Below are 22,456 nucleotides of genomic sequence, written 5' to 3' on the forward strand. Positions count from 1 at the left end.
CTACCAATCGTCCTTTTTAATCACTTCACCTTTTTCACCCAATTCCTTCTACACGCCCCCTCTGCCCCCAAGCTGGCAACCCTCAGTTTGTTCTTTGTAGATATGAACCTGTTTCTGTTTTGTTTTTTGTTTATATCATTCTTCAGATTCCACATATAAGGGAAATCATATGGTATTTGTCTTTCTCTGATTTATTTTACTTAGCATAATACCCTTTAGGTCCATCTATGTTGTTGCAAATGGTAAGATTTCATTCTTTTTTATGGCTGAGTAATATTCTATTATATGTATGTATATATGTGTGCATGTGCGTTTTTGTGTATAATCTTTTTTCAGTTATCTATTGATGGACACTTAGGCTGCTTCTATATTTTGGCTATTGTAAATAATGCTGCAGTGAACATAGGGCCGCATATATCTTTTCGAATTAGTGTTTTGGATTTCTTTGAGTAAATACCCAGAGGTGAAATTGCTGGGTCACAAGTTAGTTCTATTTTTAATTTTTTGAGGAACCTCCAGAGTGTTTTCTATGGTGACTGCACCAATTTGTAATCCCACCAACAATATAGGAGGATTCCCTTTTCTTCACATCCTTGTCAACACTCATTTTTAGATTAATTGATAGCTGTTCTGACAAGTGTAAGGTGATATCTCACTGTTGTTTTAATTTGCATTTCTATGGTGATTAATAACATTGAGCATCTTTTCATATGTCTGTTTGCCATCTATATGTCCTCTTTGGAGAAATGTTTGTTTAGGTTCTTTGCCCATTTTTTAATTGGATTGGTTTTTTTTTTGGTGTTAAGTTGTATAAATTCTTTATAAATTTTTGATGTTAACGCCTTACTGTATGTATCATTGTGAATATCTTCTTCCAGTCAGTAGGTTGTCTTTTTGTTTTCTTGATGGTTTCCTTTGCTGTGCAAAAAACTTTTTAGTTTGATGTAGTCTCATTTGTTTATTTTTTCTTTTGTTTCCCTTGCCCAAGGTGATACATCAGCAAAAACATTACTAAGAGCAATGCCAGGGTTTTTAGGAGTTTTATGGTTTGGGTCTTACATTTAAGTCTTTAATACATTTCAAGTTTGTTCTTGTATATGGTGTAAAACGGTGGTCATTTCATTTTTTTTTTTTTTCATGTGTCTGTCCAGTTTTCCCACTACCATTTATTGAATAGACTGGCTTTCCTCTCTTGTATATTCTTGCCTCCTTTGTTATAGGTTAATCGTCCATATAGGTGTGGGTTTATTTCTGGGCTCTCTATTTTGTTCTATTGGCTTTGTGTCTTTTTATGTCACTACCATGCCCTTTTGATTGCTATAGCCTTATAGTATAGATTTATATCAGGTATTATGATACTTCCAACTTTGCTCTTCTTTCTCAAGATTGCTTTGGCTATTCGAGATCTTTTGTGGTCCCATATACATTTTAGGATTATTTGTTTTAGTTCCATGCAAAATGTCATTTGTATTTTAATAGGGATTGCATTGAATCTGTAGGTTGCTTTGGGTTGTATGGGCATTTTAACAATGTTAATTCTTCTTACTCACGAGCATGGTATATGTTTCCATTTATTTGTATTTTCTTCAGTTTCTTTAGTGCCTTTTAATTTTCCAAGTACAGGTCTTTTACCTCCTTGGTTAAATGTCTTCCTAGGTATTTTTTTTTTTTTTGATGCAATTGTAAATGGGATTGTCTTTTTATCTCTCTTTCCAATAGTTCATTATTGGTATGTAAATATGCAACCAATTTTTGAATTTTAATTTGTATCCTGCTACTTCACTGAGTTCATTCATTAATTTTAGTAGTTTTTTGGTGGAATCTTTAGGATTTTCTCTCTCTATATATTATGTCATCTACAAAAAATGACAGTTTTACTTTTCCTTTCCAATTTAGATGGCTTTTGTTTCTTTTTCTTGTTCGCTTGCTGAGCCTAGAACCTCTAGTACTATGTTGAATAAAAGTGGTGAAAGGTGGGCATCCTTATCTTGTTCCTGATCATAAGGAAAACGCTTTTAGCTTTTCCCCCTGAGTATGATGTTAGCAGCGGTTTAGTCATATATGGCCTTTCTTATTTTGTGGTATGTTCCCTTTATTCCCACTTTGCTCAGAGTTTTTTTTTTTTATTATCATAAATGGACACTAGATTTTGTCAAATGTTTATTCTGCATCTATTAATATGATCATATGATTTTTATCCTTCATTTTGTTTATGTTGTATGTCATGTTAATTGATTTGTGGATATCGACCAAACCTTGCGAAAAAAGATGATGCTTGTACTTATATATTATAGAGTAAAACTACTTTTAATTTTTTATTATTTCATTTACATAAATTTATCTTAGTTACTGTTCATGATTTTAAAAGCCTATAAACAAGGCGTTCTAAATGACCAAACTACAGAGAATGAAAATTAAAAAACTATATCAGATTATTCATTTTCCAAAGATGAGTGGGAAAACAAGTAAGTCCGGGGCTTGTTTTAACTTATATTAAGTATGTAAAAGTACATATCATCTCCCTGTGAAATGTTTATTAATTTAAAAATTACTTGCTTATTTTCTTAGGTTTTACTTTTTAACACATAGATGAAAACTTCATTAATGTGTTTTACCCTTGACTATATGCTCATATAGCCTTGTGTGTATATATGTGTAATTATTCAAGTTAATAAACATTATTTGAGGTTCTGTTACAGTAAACAAAATAATATTGGGTTCCTTCTGTCAACGAATCCTCATTCACCTTAGAATCAGAAATAGTTATACTATATGATAAGTATAGTAGAGATAAAATAGCCGAACTAAGGAGGGAGACAATGGTTGCTCATTCTAACATAGAGTGTTGTGTCAAGGAAGGTTCCACAGAGAAGACGAAGCTAAGATAAGGTTTAAAGAAAAAATAGGATTTTTTTTTTTTTGACTAGATAGATAAGCAGATGGCAGCATATGCCAGAGTACAAATAATGAAATAGCATTACAGGTTCAGAGAACTGCAGTTGATTTTTTGCTGATGAGAACATGAAGTGGAGAGAGAGGCAGAGGCATGATCAAGAAAAAACTTCAGTCGTTTAGAAGAGTCGGCATTGGAGGACTGTTCAAGATTTTTGAGTAGTGAGATGGTTAATTTTGCAAGAGCCCAATGTCAGGAAATCTTTCAGGGGTTATACAATAATTGAGGCAATAGTGCTGAAGAAGAGGAGAGTGTCAGCAGGTTCCTTGGCATTCGTATAGAGGGTATAGGAAGAGCATGACTTTAAACGTCTCTCCTAGGTTTTTGGCTTTGGTTTTTATAACGTGGGTGGGTGCATGCACATGTGTTGGGAAATAATGTAGGAAATCTTATTATCAAGTGCTACTGTAATTTTACCAGATTTCAAAATTTTGAAATAATTTCAGACTTACAGAAAAGTTATAAACATAATTCAGAGAATTCTCATACTCTTCACCCCAGACTTCCCAAATGTTAACTTTTGACCACATTTACTTTTCATAAAACAATAGATATTTTTTTCCTGAACCATTTGAGAATAATTTGCAGACATTATAGTCTTTTGTCCCTAAGTACTTAAGTGTGCATTTCCCTCCAAACAAGCATATTTTCTTATATAACTACAGTACAATCTTCAAAGTCAGAAAATTGACATTGCTATAATACTGTATTGTCTTAATTCAAATTTTGCTAAATTTCCTAATGTCCTTTTGAGTAAGTGATAAACTTTTTTTTCTTGGTATGGGATCTAATCTAGGATAATGTGTTACTTTTACTTGTCATACCTCTTTAGTCTTCTTTAATCTGGAGCACTTCCTTTTTCTTTGTGCCTTGTGATATGACATTTTGGGATAATACAGTTCACTTATTTTGTAGAAATATTGCACTATTTGGGTTTGACCGATGTTTCCTCCTGATTAGATTCAGGTTATGCATTTTTGGCTGGAATACTACAGAAATGTATCAGTGTATCATATCTGGAGGACCATGCTATTGACGTTCCATTACTGGTGATGTAAATATTATCACTTGGTTATGGTGATGTCCTCTAGGTTTTCCTTTTGTAAAATTACTTTTCTTTTTCTCTTTGTAATTAGTAAGTATCTTTTGGGAAAATACTTTGAGACTCTCTATCTAATTCCTTACAAAATTTTTACCACAATTACTAACATACTGTAATAATTCTTATATCATCCTATGTCCTTTTGACATGTACTCATAAATCATTATATTTTGGCAACAAGATGTTCAGGAATTATCGTTTATTTTCCCTGCCCAGCCTTGGAATCTGCCAGTTTTTCAACGAGCCTTGATTCTTTTTAGTGGGAATAGAAATCAAGATCTAGGCATGTATACTCATTGCTACTGAGAGGTCATTGAATTTAGGCCCTTTTATTAGTCAAGGTTCTCCAAAGACACAAAGCTGATAGAATTTATGTTTAAGGAGATTTAGCATAAGGAATTGGCTCATGTGGTTATGGAGGCTGGCAAGTCCAGTCCTTAGGGTGGGCTGGAGGCAGGAGACCCAGGGAAAATTGATGTTCCAGCTTGAAGGACATGAGGCTGGAATAGCTGATGCTTCAGATTAAGTTTGAAGGCAGTCTACTGGAGAACTCTTTTATTAGGGAAGAGTCATTCTTTTTGTTCTATTCAGGCCTTCAACTGATTAGATGAGGCCCACCTACAGTATACAGAACAATCTGCTTCACTCTAGTGATTAAAATGTTAATTTCATTCAAAAAACATTCTTGCAGAAACATTCAGAATAATGTTTAATCAAATATCTTGGCACTCTAGCCTAGTCAAGTTGACACAATTCACCATCGAATCCTTCTCAGTGGACAGAGCTAGGGTACACATACACACACATCTTATATGTATTAAAAGCTATGATTGAGTACATATTAATTTTTCTTATTCTAACCATCATTACGAGTTCATTGTGCTCTCCCTCTCCTCTTTCCATTTTTGTAACACCCTTCTTTAACAGTGAGAAGTTTGGCTCCTATTAGTCACAGTTTGCTTATTTCTTTGCTGAGTCCTAGAATACACAGAAAGTCCTAGAATACACAAAAAGTATAGTAATTCAGAATTGCAAATCCTTAACACTTAAAAAAAAACATTTATTGGAATTCAGTATTTATTTTGGATTTTTTTTTTTTTTTTTTTTTTGCTTATGGCCTGAATGTAATAAAAATACTGTGTTTAAAGGTTAGTTTTCCTCTCCTCCTGCACCCATTTAAAATGCCATTAGAGACACATTTTTCAGTTTGATTTCTATTTTAGGTTTTTTTAGGTTTTTCCCCCCTCTCGTAATTATTGATCTTGTTATAATCTTTGACTATGTGAAACATTAACATGATTCCAAAAGTCAGAACTACACAGAAAGCTCTACTCGGAGAAATGCTACTCATCCCTTCCATTTCTTTTATTCTTTTTCCAATCCCCCATATTTTCCACCCATTCCCGCTACTTCCTATAGGCAATTATTCTAGTTAGTTTCTCATTTATCTTTATTTTTCTGCACAAAATGAACAGGTAAATGTATATATTTTTATTTTCTCTCTTTATTACACACACAAAAATTCCTTTGCACTTTGCTTTTCCCATTTACTTCATAGATCATCTTCATTCATTTTTACAGCTGCATAGTACTCCATTGGGTGGCTATACCAATTCTTTATTCAACTATTCCCTTAGTATGGGCATACAAGTTATTTCCAATTGTATTTTCTCATTAAAGTTTTACTACAATTAATAATCATAGATTATTATATTGTTGAAAGTGTATCTTCCCCCTTTTCTATGTATTTCTTATTTTGTATATTTGTGCTTTCTTTTTTTTCTTTATCAACCTTGATCACTTTCTTAAGTAAAAAAATAAGATTTTTGGTTTATGAATTAGATACATATTAACATTCTCCATTAATTTTTTAATCTATTCTCTCTTGTGTTTTCTTAATTTGTTCTTAATTAGAAACTTATTTTTATTATTTATATAAATGTTCAAAGTTACAGATTTTTTTCTTTTTAGTGCATTAAATGTACCATTTTAATATTTTTTAGAGAATTACTTTTGATTTTTATTTTTTGTTTTACTCAAGTTGTTTAATATAAAAAGTTTTAAAATTTTGAGGTTGTATGCTGTTTTTTTTTAATTTTGTTTGTAATGTCTACTTTTATTAGAATTGTGATTGAGGTTTGTATTATTTCTACTTCATGAAATATGCTGTTGCTTTCTTTATGACTTATATGATCACTTTTTGAGGGGTCAGTATTCACGTCCACTTGAGAAGGAGGTTTAGTTTTATTATCAGTGTATAATGTTTGACTTATACCTGTAAGATCTACTTAATGTTATGTAAGTTGTTTATATTTATAGTTATTCTTATATTCAGTTAAGTTCGTGTGTGTTAGTCGTACATGTTATTACAGTTGTTTTCCTGTGTCTTTGTAGTTTCTGCTTTTTAAAAGTAGTTGTGTTACTTTATACCTAGATATTCTTAACTGTTATAACTTCATTGTATATTTTAGCCTTTAACATTAAACACTTTCTCTTTGTCACTTTCAGTGCTTTCTTGACTTTAATTCTGTAGTATTGGGATCACTGTTGTTGCTTGTATTGTTTCTTTTTACTTGATATGTATTTACCAATCCCTTTATTTTTAGCCTTTTTGATTTACTTTGTTTCAGGTTATCCCTTGCACACATTTGGTTAGGTTATTTTTATGAGCCATATTAAAAATCATTTTTAATGACTCAAATTTGATCTCAATTCTGTCATATTTATGTTGTAAATACTATGTGGATTAAGTTATATTTCTGTTTCTTTACGATGTTTTTATTTAAAAATTCTTTGAGTATTTTGAATTTCTTTTTGTTGTTTGTATAGCAGTTAGTTGTATACTTAGGCCTTTTCAAATGGCCTCATTCCTTGTTTTCTTATTTAACTTTCTAATTTATGTTCCCTTTTTAATGTTGTACTTTCATTCTTACCTATTGTTTTTTCAACTGTCAATGAGTTTATTCTGTGTTTTCTGTTTCACTCTCTTTTCCCGTTTTTTTAGTTGCGTCATATCTACTTTGTCTTCATGCTTTAACTACAACTTTGTCTTGGTTTTTTAGTTTGACAATTAAGTATGTTAAATCCTCACAATCAGTCCTTTGCTGAAGTTTCCCAGATCAATTTTTGGTACGGTTCTTAAGAAATGCTCATGGGTACAATTTTCCAAGTTCGTATATTTAGTTTTTCTATATCCTCTATACTGGAAGGACAGCTTGGCCGGAAATCTATCCTTTGTTCATGCTTTTTTTTCTTTTTTTTCCTTATTTACAATGTGACCTTACTTTATGTTTCTTTTCTTCTTTCTTCCTTTCTTCTTTCTTTCTTGCGTCCTTTCTTTGTTTCTTTTTTTTTTTGTTTCTTTGTTTCTTTCTTCCTTTCTTTTTTCCTGGCATCATCTGATGCCAGTGTTAATTTTCTTGTCTGTGTACGTTTTTTGATCATTTTGCTTTGAATTCCTGGTTTTATTTTCCCTTTTATCTTTAAAGTCTAGTAGTTTTACTGAGGTGTGTCTTAGAGTTTATCGTAGTAGGTCAATTTCCCCTACTACCTGGTGGATTCTTTGATGTATAGAATTGGGTCTTTTACTTCTGAAAAGTTTTCTTGGATTATAGTTTTAAATATTAGTTTAGTCTAATGTATTTTTTCAGGGACTCTATGCATAATTATGTCTCCTTTGTTTAGCTTTAAAATCTATTTTTACTTCATTATCTCAGTTTTATTCTCTTAGTTCTTTTACTGTTTCCTTCAATACCTCTTATTAAGTTCTTATTTGAATTTATTCTTGACCACCTTGAATTTTAGTTTTCAATTTTGATATGATTTTATCTTTTTCTTTTATTTTTTACCTGACTTAAGTCACTTCTTTCATTTCTCTTTACTTTTGTCCATTCTGTTTTTAGGTTTTAAATTTCTGATCCAGAGTGTTTTTTTTTTTCTTTTTTTATCCTAAATGCTTGTTTAAAGAGATAAAGTTCAGTTTGGAATTTTTATTAAGTTTTCTATTTTGTTGTTGTTTTGGGGAGTACTTTTGATCATCTTCATTTTTTATAGTAGTTTTATATAGATTGAGATTGTTTATGCCTCATCATTTTTGTGAGCAGCATTGATGTTTTAGGGGATCTTAGGAGAATTCTAATTCGAGTCCACTTCTCTCTTCCTGTAGCAAAGTATAATTTGTTGGATGTCTTTATTTCTTCTTATGGGAAAAAGGATTGTGTGTCTCAATTTGCTTCAATGGTTGATACATATCAAAGTAGCTTCCTGAGAGGTGGAGGGATCATAAGAAAGAGGTTCAGGAAGGGCGATTGCCTTAGGTCTAGTCTCTTAATTTTAAGCATTGAAACCAATATAATGAGCTTCAGCTAAAAGAGGGATTTAATGAAAGAATTCTGGCGGATCACCCTATACAGAATGACACCCTCTTAAAACTCTGAAACTAGGGCGAGAGGTGAAGCAATGTGTTTAAGGTTTCAGCGGCTTCACAAACAGTGCAGAAGTCATTAAAAGCAGGAAATGCTGCTGAGGTGCCTCCTACCTCACTGGTATGCTTTGTACAAGAGGCGGTGGTCGCTTCAGGAAAGCCCTTTTAAACTTATATTAGTTTTGTGTAGACAATCACCATAGTTTTTCATTAAAAAATTGATTTTTCATGTTACATATTCCTACAGAAAACTATTTTTTCTAACCACTCTTGCCACAGTCTCACTTCTAGAATATAGTATTAGTTGATGAAAAAAATGATATTGCCTCAATTATTAAAAATACTGGCTAGAAAAAACTTATTTTTGACTGTCCGAAGGAATCCTGGAATTACCTCTGTGGTTGTTTTGTGGATTCTGCAGATCAGATAATCTGTCAGTTGAGATGTGGGTGCTAAAGTGAGGAGAAATCTAAATATTGCAAGAAGCAACTAGTAGCTGAAAGTATTTATAGCTATTAAAGTAAGAAAGCAAGGTGGAGGATGGGGTCATGGTGAATATTATAATAAAAGTGAAGTAATTTCAAAAAATGAAAATGTTCATGTTAAATAGAAACTTTTTCCAATGAAAACTCAGTCTATAAAGGTAGTTAGGTTAAATAAATCATTTCTAAAAACCAAAAGTTAAGAGTTGTCTCAGCATAAGGAAGGCTTTATAAAGTGCCTCTCTTCATTCATGATCTTGATGGGCCAGGTCCCAAGATCTTTCAGTAAAGGTCCCTGCACTATGTAATTTAATATTCTTTTCAGAGTAATGCATGCTCTATTCATAGTGCTTTGTCAAGTTTAAAATTATCTATGCTTGTTTTTCTCTTACTTTTTCTCCTGATTCCTAAATATTCTGCCAGCGGCACCTAAATTAAAAGCTGGCCAGGATCATAAGAAGGGAATTTATTCAACAAATAATTTATTATGCATTCATCATGTGCCAATTGTTGTCCCAGGGAAACAAATAGATGTATTCAAGTGACTAAGCCAACACCTACTTTAATTTCAGAAATTAATTTTTTACCTCTATTGACTAGATAGGTAAAATAGTCATTAAATTTGGAACATGCTCTTAAGTGTTAAATGTGTTAAATGCAAAACCTTTGGATTCTCTTTTGTGGGTCAAACAATATGATAATTCATTCTTCTCCTAAGAGAGCTGCCTGGTCTTCTGACCAACCACTACTCTTCACACATCATAGTGAATGCATATTGCAGATATGAATTTTTGCTTGCCTTAGTTATCTAATCACTTAAAGAGTAGAATATGGTGATAGTGATACAGAGTGAGAGGAAGGCTGCTGAGAAAATGACTCCAGTCACAAAGTGAGAAAGACCTAATAGACAGGGAACAAAAGTCTCTAGTGCCAACAAAGCAGTAAAGACAGGCATTCTACTTGCCTGTCTCTTTTTATCTTCAATTATTGCATTTGTCAGAATTGGCCCCCACCTTCTTGTCCTCAGCAGTCTACATGGGGATCAATACTCAGTTCTCTTTCATAAAGAACTTTAGAATATGATGATGAATATGTGAATATTTTAAAATTATGTATAGTCTATTGTCTCTTTTTGATTTTGAAATAAAGAAACTATTGCTAAGTGCAAAAAAAAAACAAGGGTTGTAGCTTCCTCTTTTACAGTGTTAGTGTTTAAAGATTGCCTTAATTTTATCATGGATGTTTTCAAACATACGAAAGCAGAGAGAATAGTAAAATGAACCACTGTTTACCTATCATAAACTTTGAACAGTTATTAATACATGGCCATGTATATCTCCCATCCCTTTATTGATCAAGTCCCAGCCATATTTTGTTTGTAAATATTAAAGTATGTGTCATTAAAAGATAAGGGAATCTTTAACAAACAACTGTAATGTCATATCTAAAAAAATGAACAATTCTTTCTATTAGATTTTAAAGACCTTTATTATTTATATTATAATAAAAGCTACTACATAAACAAGAGCATGAGAAGTAGTATAAATTACATCTTGGACTCAGCCTTAGGTTTAAATGCCAGTTTTGCTGCCTATAAGCTGTATGACCTTGGACAGGTTAACGTCTCTTCATCTCACTATCCTGTTTCCTCAGCTGTTAAATGGTAACTATAATTCTAACCTCATGGGATTGTTGTGAATTATAAATGAAACAATGCACATGAAGAGGTTAGGATGCTGCTTTATGTACTTTATGCATAGAGCATTCTGAATAATGTTAGTTGTTATTTTTATTTGAAAGTGTAAGCAAATAGATACCTAGTTTGAAATTCCGCTTTAAGCAGATAACTAATTTCCACCTTTTACTGTAGTACAGGTGATGTTTCAGTGATTTGCATACAACAATCCTCCAAGGTTTTGAGTTTTAGGGAATTCACAACAGTCTTGGTATTGTTTTAATTCAAAGGCACATTAATAACTTTCTCAGAAGCAAATTTGATTTGTTTTAAATGATGTTTTTATGTGTGTTGGTGTGAAAACTGTGAGATACCCTACGAGATTTATTTATAAGTCTCCCTGCTGGTTGAAAATAAAGAGCAAATCTGAGTTGCCCTTGCAGTACCAGTTTATTTAGCATTTGGGTGTCTGTGAACATAAAAATTGTATCAACATTGTTGCTTATACTTGCCTGCCTTCCCCCTCCCTAATACATTTAATCTTTTTTTTTTTTTTTTTTTTTTTTTTTTTATCATTTTATCCCATCCTGGATGTACAATGTTGAAAGAAATTTGTCTTTGCAGCTGAAGTTCTTTCAAAGCAGCGTGTTCTAATTATAGTGTAAGTCAGGGGGATAAACTGCTCAGCATATGCAGTTCATTTTACAGACTTTCTGGAACATATTGCTTACATATTTTTAGTTTTTATTTTTTAATATTTAAAGTACACATCATTTTTATCCAGATTTTTCTGGTTCACAAAATGGCCAATTCTGTTGTTTCTATTTTAAATTATTTTTGACAGCTTTATTAAGGTAAAAATTACACGCCATAAGAGTCACCCATTTTAAGTGTACGATTTAGTGATTTTTAGTAGATTTACAGAACCATCACCACAGTTTCATTTTACATTTCCATCAGCCCAAAAAAGTTCCTTGTGCTCAATACTAGTCATTCCCTATACCTCTACCCCCAGCCCTAGACAACCACTAACTTACTCTCTGTTTCTATGAATTTGCCCATCCTGGATATTTCATATAAATGGAATTATATAATATGTGACTTTTGTATCTGGCTTCTTTATTTAGCATAATCTTTTAAGATTCATCTGTGTATCCGTACTTAATTTTTTTTAATTACCAAATAGTATTCCATTATATGAATATGTACCATGTTTTGTTTATCCATTCAGAATTGATGGACATTTGGTTGTTTTCATCTTGAGTGTTATGAATAATACTGTGAACATTTGTGTTTGTGGGGACATATTTTTAATTAAAAAATTACCAACATGTATGAAATAATGGTTTTCTGTTATTCATGTGTTTTTAATTTTGATTTGTTTGTATGACAATATAATATAGTAGAGAGAAGCATTGTGCAGGGTTTTAGGAGTCTGGGTTTCATGTTGTTACCTGCTGTGCCAACCTTAGGAGGGCCTCTAGATACCAGTTTCTGTTGTAGATTGAATGTTTGTGTCCCCCCAGAATTGTGTTGAAAACTCATCCACGACATGATGGTACTTGGAGGTGGGGCCTTGGGAGGAGATTAGTGTTATTATAATAGGGACCCCAGAGAGTTCCCTTGCCCCTTCCACATGTAGCAGATGGCCCTCCGTAAATCAGGAAGTGGGCTCTCGCCAGACACTGAATCTCCCTGTGCCTTGATCTTGGACTTCCCAGACTCCAGAACTGTGACAAATTTCTGTTACTTGTAAGCTACCCATTCTATGGTATTTTTGTTATAGCAGCCCAAACAGATGAAGATAGGTTCCTTATCAATAAAACGAAAAAGTAGGAGTAGATCAATGGTCTCCAACCTTTATGGCACCAGAGACTGGTGCTCTTTGAGAATATAATGCCTGACTATCTGAAGTGGAGCTGAGGCTATGATGCTAGCGCTGGGGAGTGGCTGCAAATCAGATGGAGCTTTGCTAGCTCGCCTGCCACTCACCTCCTGCTGTGCAGCCCAGTCCCTAGCAGACCAAGGACCAGTACCAGGCCGTGGCCCTGGGATTGGGGACCCCTGAAGAATATGCTCTCTGTGGTTCCAAGTCTGTGATTTATAAATCTGTTCATTTCTGTAGTAATTTCTATGTTAATTACTTAACTTCTCTGTCCTCAATTTTCTCATCAGAAAAAAATGAGGATATTAATAGAATTGTATGTTGTTCTGAAGTGAAATAATATTTTTGGATCATAAAACAACTGCCAGGATGTGCTAAGTTACTTTTAATAAGGTTGTAACCATTTTAGTGTGTTAGATCAAGAAGGCTTTATTTAGTGGGAATGCTTTGGCTGTGGCCTCAGTGGAGAATCAGTGGTAGTAAATCAGAAATTAATGGTGGAAGTAAATTTAGCTGCTAATAATAGATGCCATTTATTGAGTGCTTACCATCCAGGGACATACCAAACACTACATACATTAGCTCACGTAATCCTCAGTCCTATGAGTTAGTTTCAGTGATCATGCCCATAAAAGAAATAAAAAGAATTACCCAAACCGCCTAGCTAGTAAGCGGCTGCCTTGGGATCACACCTTGGCTCCAAGGCCATGATCTTTAGTGCTGCACTAAACTGCCTTTCAAGGAGAAGGACTCTTTGGAACAGAATCCTGTAGAGGTCTTCAGTGGGGGAGGTCTTTGCTTGGGAAGGATAGCTATTATTGTTAGCAGTCCTTATGAGGGATGACAGAGTTGATTATTCTGTAGTTTTCCATATGTATTTTATATTACTTTGTTCCATGTGAGAGTGAAGTGACATTTCACAGTAGAGTGGCATTTAAGTTACCGAATAAGTTAAAGGATTTCAGTATGTTCAGTATTGTTTTTGTGGTTTTACCTAAAAAAATGTTCACCGTACATTTTTTTTTTTTTTAACTGGACTTCTAGTCTGATGGAAAATAACTCTTTCACATGTTCCACTGGCTTCTTTCTGCCTGGGTAGTACTATAATCATTTCTGCTTCTTGAACAGTTTTCTATCTACTGAGTAACTTAAGTTTTTTTTTTTTTAACTTTTTTGTACTGTTTTCCACTTTTTCCAGTGTGTGTTTGGTATGTACAAATATTTACGTTATATAAAGAAAAACACTTCATAGTGCCAGAATTTCAATTCATGTTTTATATATATATTATTTCATTTGAACAAAAGTATTCTGTGAATGTGTGGTTTCCGACTTATAAACAGTTGAATTACTAATCAATTTGTGTGACAGTTATTTGGAATTAGGAACTCGATAATACAGTCTGAACCTATGTTAAATCCATTAGACTGTTATGTCTGGAATATTGGATTTAGTCTGTGATCAACTCAACAGAATGCATATATATGTCTTTGCCAAGGTGAGAGAAAGAACATTTCTTTCTGGGATAAAGGTCAGGAGAGAAAAGCTTTGGTGATGACTCAGAGAAGCTCTGGGATAACGAGGACAGGAGACACCTAAGGCAGGTAAAGAAGGACTGAGACAGAGAAATTAGAGCATGCTTTTACATAGTTGTTACGACTGGCCTTGCTTTCTCCTCTGTTAATGGAAGACCTACCCAGCCAGGTGAACTCAGTGGACACACTTGTTCCCTTGGAGAAAGAAGTAGTCCAGTCTTCTTGGAACTCAGTGCAAGACTCAAATGCCAAAGCCATGCAGGTAGAGAGCTCACAGATGAGGATACAGGTATCTTTGCCTTCCTGGAATTCCACAAGCCTGATTCCCTTTTCCTTTTTTGGTGAAGAATCTGCTAAACTCCTGAGGATTTATCAATAAAGCAACCCAGACAAGAAGAGCCAAAGATTTGAAAAATTCATATAGTTGAAGGATTTTTGAAGCTGGACCTTTGAAAATGGAGGTTTACAGCTGCTAAGGGTTTGGCAGAATAGCTAGAAGGGTGAGGAAGTCCTTAAAATGAACTGACTTCCCCCTGTTTCTGACTTGTAAACAACAGTGTCTGTGGCTCCTGCCGAGAAGGAGTATGGCAAGAGGGGTAGTTGATTATTTTGTAGTTTTTGAAAAGGATTTTTAAGTGGTTGTCTGTCATTACTATTAGCAGATGTTTGAAGTTTTGAATTTTAAATGCAATATTAGACTTTTAATGTCCTACTGGACTCCCTAATATAGATTTTTTTTTCAAGATTATTGATACTTTCATAGAAAACTCAAAATCTTTTTCTTTCCCTTTCCTTCTTCCCTTTCTTCTTTCCCTCCCTCACTGAGTAAACTAAGTCCCGATCCGTCCATAAAAATTGTATTATAAAGTGATACTTTAGCTTTTAATTTTATTTAGAGGAATTCAAATGTTTTGGATAGCTCTATATTCTAGTGAAAGTTAACCATTATTTTATCATTTTCATTTAAAATATGTCCACAAGTATTGTTAATCTTTCATTTAGAACTGTCGAATTGTAAAACCAGATTACTGGCACCTACCATAACAAAAAATTACACAAATTTTTAACTGTTGATCTGCTTTAGTAGTGTATTATCCTGAAGTTAGGTAGTGTTTTCTGTGTAATTTTATGTATGGATATATAGAGTGACGAACCCAGTTAGGAACTAATGAATCCTGTGTTTAATATGTATGCTCATTTGTTTTAATCTCAGAGATTGCTCTTCATAACAACAGTTGAAGCTATTTCTAATCTGAATTTTTAAAAATTAATTTTAATTCTTTAATTTCACCACATATTTGAGCCCTTTTACCCCATCTGCCTCTAATCTGAATTTAAGGACAGTATTTCTTCTGAAAATATAAGGCTAAGGAGCCCACATTCTGATTTTGTTCATTGTCATTATGTGTTTACATGATGTAGACTTTTTAGAAATGATTTAGTTAGTCCTAGGCTCTCCTAATGGATTTTCACTGATGGTTGTAAATGCTCTTTGAAGAACCTAACTAAATTTTCCAAATAAACTTGTTGATTTATACTTGCTGAGAGAGGACTTCCAGTGTACACACTCATATCATCAATTACAATCTCTTGTGAATTGTAATTTGCCCAGTCTTGATTAAAAGGCCTGCAATTCTCTTTTCTTGCTGCTCAACATATCCTCTGCTTCCCATTGATAGTACTCATTGCTGTTCATCTTACCACCAAAATGGACCTGCCTTTCTCTAGCATCCAGCTATTTATGTAGCTGCTCCATCTGTGTGAGGCTGTCCCACTACAAAGAAGAGGAGCTTTTTTAAAGGAAAAACATGCATATGTGGTCCTGTGATTGCATCTTAAGGCATGACATCCAGGCAGTTATGACAGTGTTAGGATTCCTAGGGTAAGTGTTTTGCTTTACTGTTGGTTTCACATGTTTGTTCATGTGTTCATTTAGCCATGTATTAGATAGTTTTTGAACACCACATACATCCACACCTACCCTTGCTTCGATCTAGTAGGTTCTTAATATAGATTTTATAAATGAGAAAATGAATGAATGAATAAATACAAAGATAAATAAGACTTGGTCTCTGCTTTTGGAGAGATAAGATAATTTAACTACTTGGTTGCTCCAAGTTTCCTCTTTTTAACTGCAAGATCTTGGGAAGGGTGTTAAAGGAGATGGGTACAAATACTACTGGAAACCTAGTCTCCCCATATTTTTAGTTCTCAATTCATCATCCCTAACTCTAAAAGGGGCCTGTTTTAGGTAGGATTTATTTTGCACCTAGGAATGATATTAATTTACTTTGGTGCTGCTTGTTTTTGGTTGGAGGTAACATGCAGTCATGGCTGCACATTTTTCTTTATAGTCACCAGTTTCCAAGGCACCTCATTTGCAATAAATTCTAGCTTTCTGCCTCTCTTATATTTAATAAATTGTGACTTAAAATAAGCCATTTTAAATGACCACATATGAAATATAACATGTTATTGTTAAGCATGTTATGAATTGTTTAATTCTTCCATTTCTTAGCCTGTGTCACTTGGCAATTTTTTAAAAAATGTCTTTTCCTTGCCAGTGTTCATTAATTCATATCAAGTAAATGTGTGTCATTGGCTTCATTCCTTGTTTGTGAATCTATTTCACTTAAATATATTTAAAGTTGAATAAGCTTGTGAAGAATAATGATCTATATCTATCTCATTGGAGCAGAGCATGAGCTGGTACCTTTGTGTAATTTAACATTTAATTGCAGTGATAGTAGTAGATAGTTATATCTTGCAAGATTTTTCCGTGTGTGTGTGTGTGTGTGTGTGTGTGTGTGTACATTATTTTAACTACTATTTATGGGATATATAAGATGACCAGAGATAGAGAAATATTTTTTTTTTGGTTGTGCTAATGTTTGAAAAATCTAAAACAACTTTTGAAAAACTGAATTTAATTGGAACTACGGGTACAGTAATCACTTTTCATTATCTGTCTCTTTTATAACAACAGTGAAAGAGATTGATGGAAAGGAGGTTTGAGAAGGGAGGGAGATATAAAGAGTAAACATTATAGCTTTCATGTTTTGACTGCTTCTCATTTTATCCATCAATTCATTTGATCTTGGCCCACACACCCCAAAACCTCTATTTCTGGTTGCTTTAAATTACATTTTCATCACTTTCAAGATATTCTTTAAAAAGCTGTTAGATCAAAAAAGAAAAAAAAGCAATTTCGTATTTTGCTGTATAATGCAGTTTAGTATGCTAAGGTGGTTCTGAAATGAAGTGTTTGAACAAAGCCTTTATTTCTCAGGAAGCAGAGATAAAATGTAAGATACCTTCTGGATATCATAGTTTGCCAGGATAAATCTAGACCAGAGACTGAAACCATCTCCCCTTTTTGCTTTAAGTATATGGAGAACACAGTATGAAAAATTTGGCATTTGGCATAAAATCAGGAACCTGACTTGCAAAGCTTAGATAACACAGGACTCCAGGGGTCCGCTGCAGCTATCATTTCGTATGCTTTTATATGGGGTCTTAGGATTCCAGATGTTCTTTTCTCTTGGGTGCTGGTTAGTTGGGTTTTATGTGGCAAGGCTTAAAACCTCAGTGTATTGATGACATTTTCATTCAGAATAAATGGCAACAGACTTTTAAAAAAGAAGTTTTAAAATGACCTCAGAGACTATCTACTAAATTCTCAATTGCGATTTTGCTTCCTTTACAAATCAAGTTTCTCCATTGACTAAAAGAAAACTCTGTCGTAACTAACTTAAGCAGAAAAGGGATTTATTGAAAGGATGATGTATAACTCACAGGACTGATGAGAAAGATAGAGAAATAAGCACAGAAAATAAGGAACCAAAGGCAGTTGAAATTTTGTCTGTGCTCATACCAAAAGAAAAGTCTGGTAAGGAAGCCAGTTCTGTTTTTGTGATTTAAGTTGTTCCTGATCTGCATTACTCCTTCAAGGTTGAAATTCCTTTGTGGGAGCATCTCATTGATAGCTTAGATCAGCGATTCTCTTGTTTCTCGCTTTCAGGGGTCTGCGAGGTCAAAACTACTTTTATAATGATGATTAGGTATTACTAGCCCTTTTCACTGTGTTGACATTTGCACTGATAATTCAGAAGAAATGGTGGATGGAAGTGCTGGTGCCTTAGCATGAATTAAGGCAATGGCATGTGTACACACACACACACGCACACGCACACACACACACACACGTATTCTCTAGATATTTTAATTTTGCATATAGTCTAGAGCTCTATCTTGTCATAAGATATCACTGGATATCTTCTGAGCTGTTTTTTTTTGGTAATCTGAGAGTGCAATGTGAGAACATTGTTACTGGACTCAGGTTGCTTGGGAAAAAACCCTAATTTTCCCACTTACTAGCTCTGAGATGTTGGGCAATGATTAACCTCTCTAAGTTACAGTTAACTCCTCTGTAAAAGGGGAATAAATAGTAGTGCTTAGGTTATAGGCACGTTGTAAGGATTAAATAAGTTAATACAAGTAAATCATTCAGAACAATGCATGGTTTGTAGTAAACAGTAATGTTTTCATAATCATTATCATTATAAAAGTTTCAAATTTGGCCTCTGATGAGCTGGTCACAGGAGAAGGGATCACAGATGTGAATCTGAGCTCTTTGGTTCTTATAGAGCTGATAACAAACTCATCAGGTCAAGATATTGATCTGGAAACTTGAAGTGCTGCTGATTTTAGATTAAAAATGTAAAATGTGAGCTTTTCCCTCATACTTCCTACTGAGTGTGAAGTATGTTCTATATTAGCCTGGGCTGATAGAGAACAAAAATGAATAATAAATTATAAACAGATATTCAAGGATAAAACTTTACGTGAATATATATATCGTATTTAGTTTGACATTGTGTGTTCTTTGTAAATAGGAACAAATAGTGGTCCTTTTTTTTTTTTTAGTTGTATACAGAAAAGTTGTAAAATAGTTTACTTCTTTAAGTAGTCTTACTTATTTAGTCATTATCTGACATATTAAGACTACATTTTTTTTTTTAAGTCTACTTTTTTTTCAGGGCAGAGATGTGACTTGATAGCACATGGCCTTAAATGGGATAGGTTTATAGTAGGAGTTTATTTAGAGTCATATTCTCTACTAGAGAATTATTTGCAAGAGCATATGCTTTCTTGTGACTGTAGTTAACATAGTTAAATTAACACCATTTTGCATATTTGCAGGTTGCTGAGAGAGTAGGTCTTAAAACTCATAACAAGGAAAAAAAAATTTTTGTAACTACGTAGGTGACAGATATTAATAAGACTTACTGTAGTGATCACTTTGAACTATATACAAATATCAAATAAATATATTGTACACCTGAAACTAATGTTATATGTCAGTTATATCTCAAAAAAAAAGAAAAAAAAAGAGGAAGTTGTTTTAAAAGAGAGTATGCTTTCAGTGAATGCAATGCAATTTCATGGTGGACTCCAAGGAACTGCCACTATATATTACGATGGTGGGTGGGTGTGAAGTGGGACGGGAATGAGGGATAAAATATCATGGAGAATACTTTCTCAGACATGAAACTACATATAGGTGGTTAATATAATTCAACGCTTGATTTTCTTTTGTTTTAAAGGTCCTGCTCTCCTCGAAATCCTGTTTTGACAGTATACAGGGCTTACCAAGGCTCCAGATGCCTGCCATGCTAAAGCTCCCTGTAATGGGAAACTGTCTTCCCCTTATCCTTTGCTGTATGGATAGGCCCATTTTGTATTTAGCCATAACTCCTGGCTATGGCAGAGTGGACACTAGAAAACTAAACGAAGAACATAGAATTATGGCTTGGTACAAAAAAGATCAACTGGTCTAATATTTTTTCCCTAGAGAATTAAAAAATACAAAATGTGGAGAGTTGGAGTCAGTTAACAGTGAGGGTAAAAACCTAAACAATCTTTTAAGAAATATCTTGAGGTCAGCAAGAGGAAAAGATGTGTTACCATGTATTGTGGAGAAGCAAAAATAAGAGGAATCAGAGAAAGCCATTTAATAGTGGAACTGAAAGAATCAGATATTTGGAATTAAGCTGTATAAGTAATGAGAGCAAAAGAGGAAAGATTTCCTGTTTGATTGATTCATTCCTTTATTTCACAAATAGTTTATTGAGTTACTGCTATGTACCAGGCACTGTTCTAGCCCTAAGAGTATTGCTCTGAAAAACAGTCAAGCCAGTGATTCTCAGCTGGCTGTGCTTTTGCCTGCCAGAGGATGTTTGACAATGTTTAGAGACATTTTGGTTGTCACAACTGGAAAGGAGGGAGGGCTCTTAGTATTTTAGTGGACAGAACCAGAGTTGCTTCTAGATAGTATACAGTGCATAGGACAGCTCCTTACGGAAAAGAATAATCCAACTCAAAATGTTTGTAATGCTGAGATTAAGCACTGGTATAAGTCATCATAAATTTGTATTTCATACACTAATTATCTTTGAGTTGACATTTAACATTTAATTTTCATTGTTTTCAGAAGTGAAAAAGTTGACTGGAGTGAAATGGAGGCCTCAGTAATATTACCCATTCTGAAGAAAAAACTAGCCTTCCTTTCAGGTATATTTTCTTCTTAACATTGGAAGCGTTTGATATATAAACTTGTTTAAACTTTTTTCTTTCATAAGTTTGAAAAAAATGCATTTTATCTTTCTTTGAAGGTTTTGTTTCAAAGATATTTCTGACACACCTTTAATCAGAATGGATAGCTATGTGAGCCAACTCAGTCACTATGTTTCTTGACAGGCCAATTTTTATTCTGTTCTATAATTTGATTAAATGACCTCTCCAAGGTAGTGTATTTCCAAAGTATTTTTCAAAATGCCTATTTGCCCACAATGTTGCCAAGAGTAAATATTATTCTTTTATAATCTTGATCACTGACATTTTTGCATCCTTATGACATCTCTGCAGCATTCGACACTGTTGACCATACCTATCTTGAAAGTCTTTTTCTTCTTGACTTGTGTTGTGTTCATACTGGTGATATTTTATTGTCTATTAGGGAAAGCTGAGGGAATGAGGATAAATGTGGTTCTGAATGTGAGAGCCTGTCCCCTGAATACAATTACAGTCCATCAGAATGCTGCAGTTCATATATGATAACCTTTTTTTCAGATTTTGTTGAATGCAGAGGTAAGGCATAGTGTTTTGTTTTGTTTTGTTTTGTTTTTTTATTTTTGAGGAATAAATGAAACATCTCTTAGGAATAAATCTTTGAGGAATAAATGAAACATCCACCCCACTTGACTTTCTATATAGACTGGTAATTATTTTAACCAATAATTTTCAAAATTTTTATTAATAGAAGAAAACTTTTCAAGTCAACAAAAGCATTCAGGGGATATAGAGTGAACAATATAGGTACAGTCGATTTTTAAAATATAAAACCTGTATTGGAAAAAAAATCATGCAGTCGAAGTCACTATTTATTAAGTTGAGTCATTTGAAATTGCCACTTACTGAGGTCAAAGTGGTCGAATATCAGTAATTTACATATTTAACCTAATAAAAGGAGATCATATGTGATTGATACATTACAAATTGCATTAATATCACTTACAGAAGTCATATTTTTCACTTCACCCCTTTTAGATCATATAGAATTGTTTTCTTTAGTATTTGCTGGTTTTTAAGCTTCTAAAATTGCCATCAATGTCACTTGGGTCAGAAGATGGGCTTCACTGTGTAGATTTACACAGTCATGTAGGGAACTTTCAAACAGGCTATGTGTGTATGAAATTATCAGTTACGTTTTAATGTGTATGGAAAATTGCAGAGGGCTTAAACATACGTGAAACGTGAGTGTGTTGCACTGCCTGGCTTTCAGACTTCTGTATACAGGTCCCATACTCTCTCCTCAGCTGGGCAGGGCTCTCATGAACAAAGAACGCTTATCTGACCTTTGTGAGTTAACTCAGATCCTTCCTTGAATGCCCTTTTTACTTGGTTTATAAGTTCTAGTCATTTTACTTATGTCTTAGCCTTTTTTAGGAAACATTAGACATATTTTTCATAGGTCTTATCATTTTCTCCATATTCTTAATCCCTTTTTATAATATTTTCTGTAATACAACTTAGCAAAAACCTAACATGTTTCATGTTATTTCTTATGGCTTAAAGCTATTCTTCTTAGGCTGATTGGAAATTTATTTAATTTTACTTATATATTTTTATTGTGGTAGGCATACAATAGGTATTTAATGAATTGATTACATTAAGAAGAAGACTTAATGGAAGAAAAGAAAATGATAATTGCTATGTTTAAGTGAAGATTTCATGGGTGAATTTTTTACTCTTTTTTTCTAAATATATAATTTTCCTATAGTACTGGAAACATTTACAGTATAGAAAATAAACAGCCATAGATAGTTTTTATTGACGTCTTAA

General features: G+C 33.4%; 1 protein-coding gene across 2 annotated transcripts in view; it reads left to right on the plus strand.

The window, feature by feature from the left end:
* The window catches only part of SESTD1 (SEC14 and spectrin domain containing 1), a 96,856-nt gene that overhangs the window by 12,369 nt on the left and 62,031 nt on the right, over positions 1–22,456 (plus strand). For both annotated transcript variants that reach the window (XM_016152559.2, XM_036237697.1), the window contains one exon: positions 20,547–20,626. In XM_016152559.2, the coding sequence (XP_016008045.1) occupies positions 20,572–20,626 (55 nt within the window). In that variant the 5' untranslated portion in view covers positions 20,547–20,571. Of the gene's footprint in view, positions 1–20,546; positions 20,627–22,456 lie in introns of those variants that run through there.

Source organism: Rousettus aegyptiacus, unplaced genomic scaffold (genome assembly GCF_014176215.1).
Source record: "Rousettus aegyptiacus isolate mRouAeg1 unplaced genomic scaffold, mRouAeg1.p scaffold_m13_p_2, whole genome shotgun sequence".
Classification (NCBI taxonomy): Eukaryota; Metazoa; Chordata; class Mammalia; order Chiroptera; family Pteropodidae; genus Rousettus; species Rousettus aegyptiacus.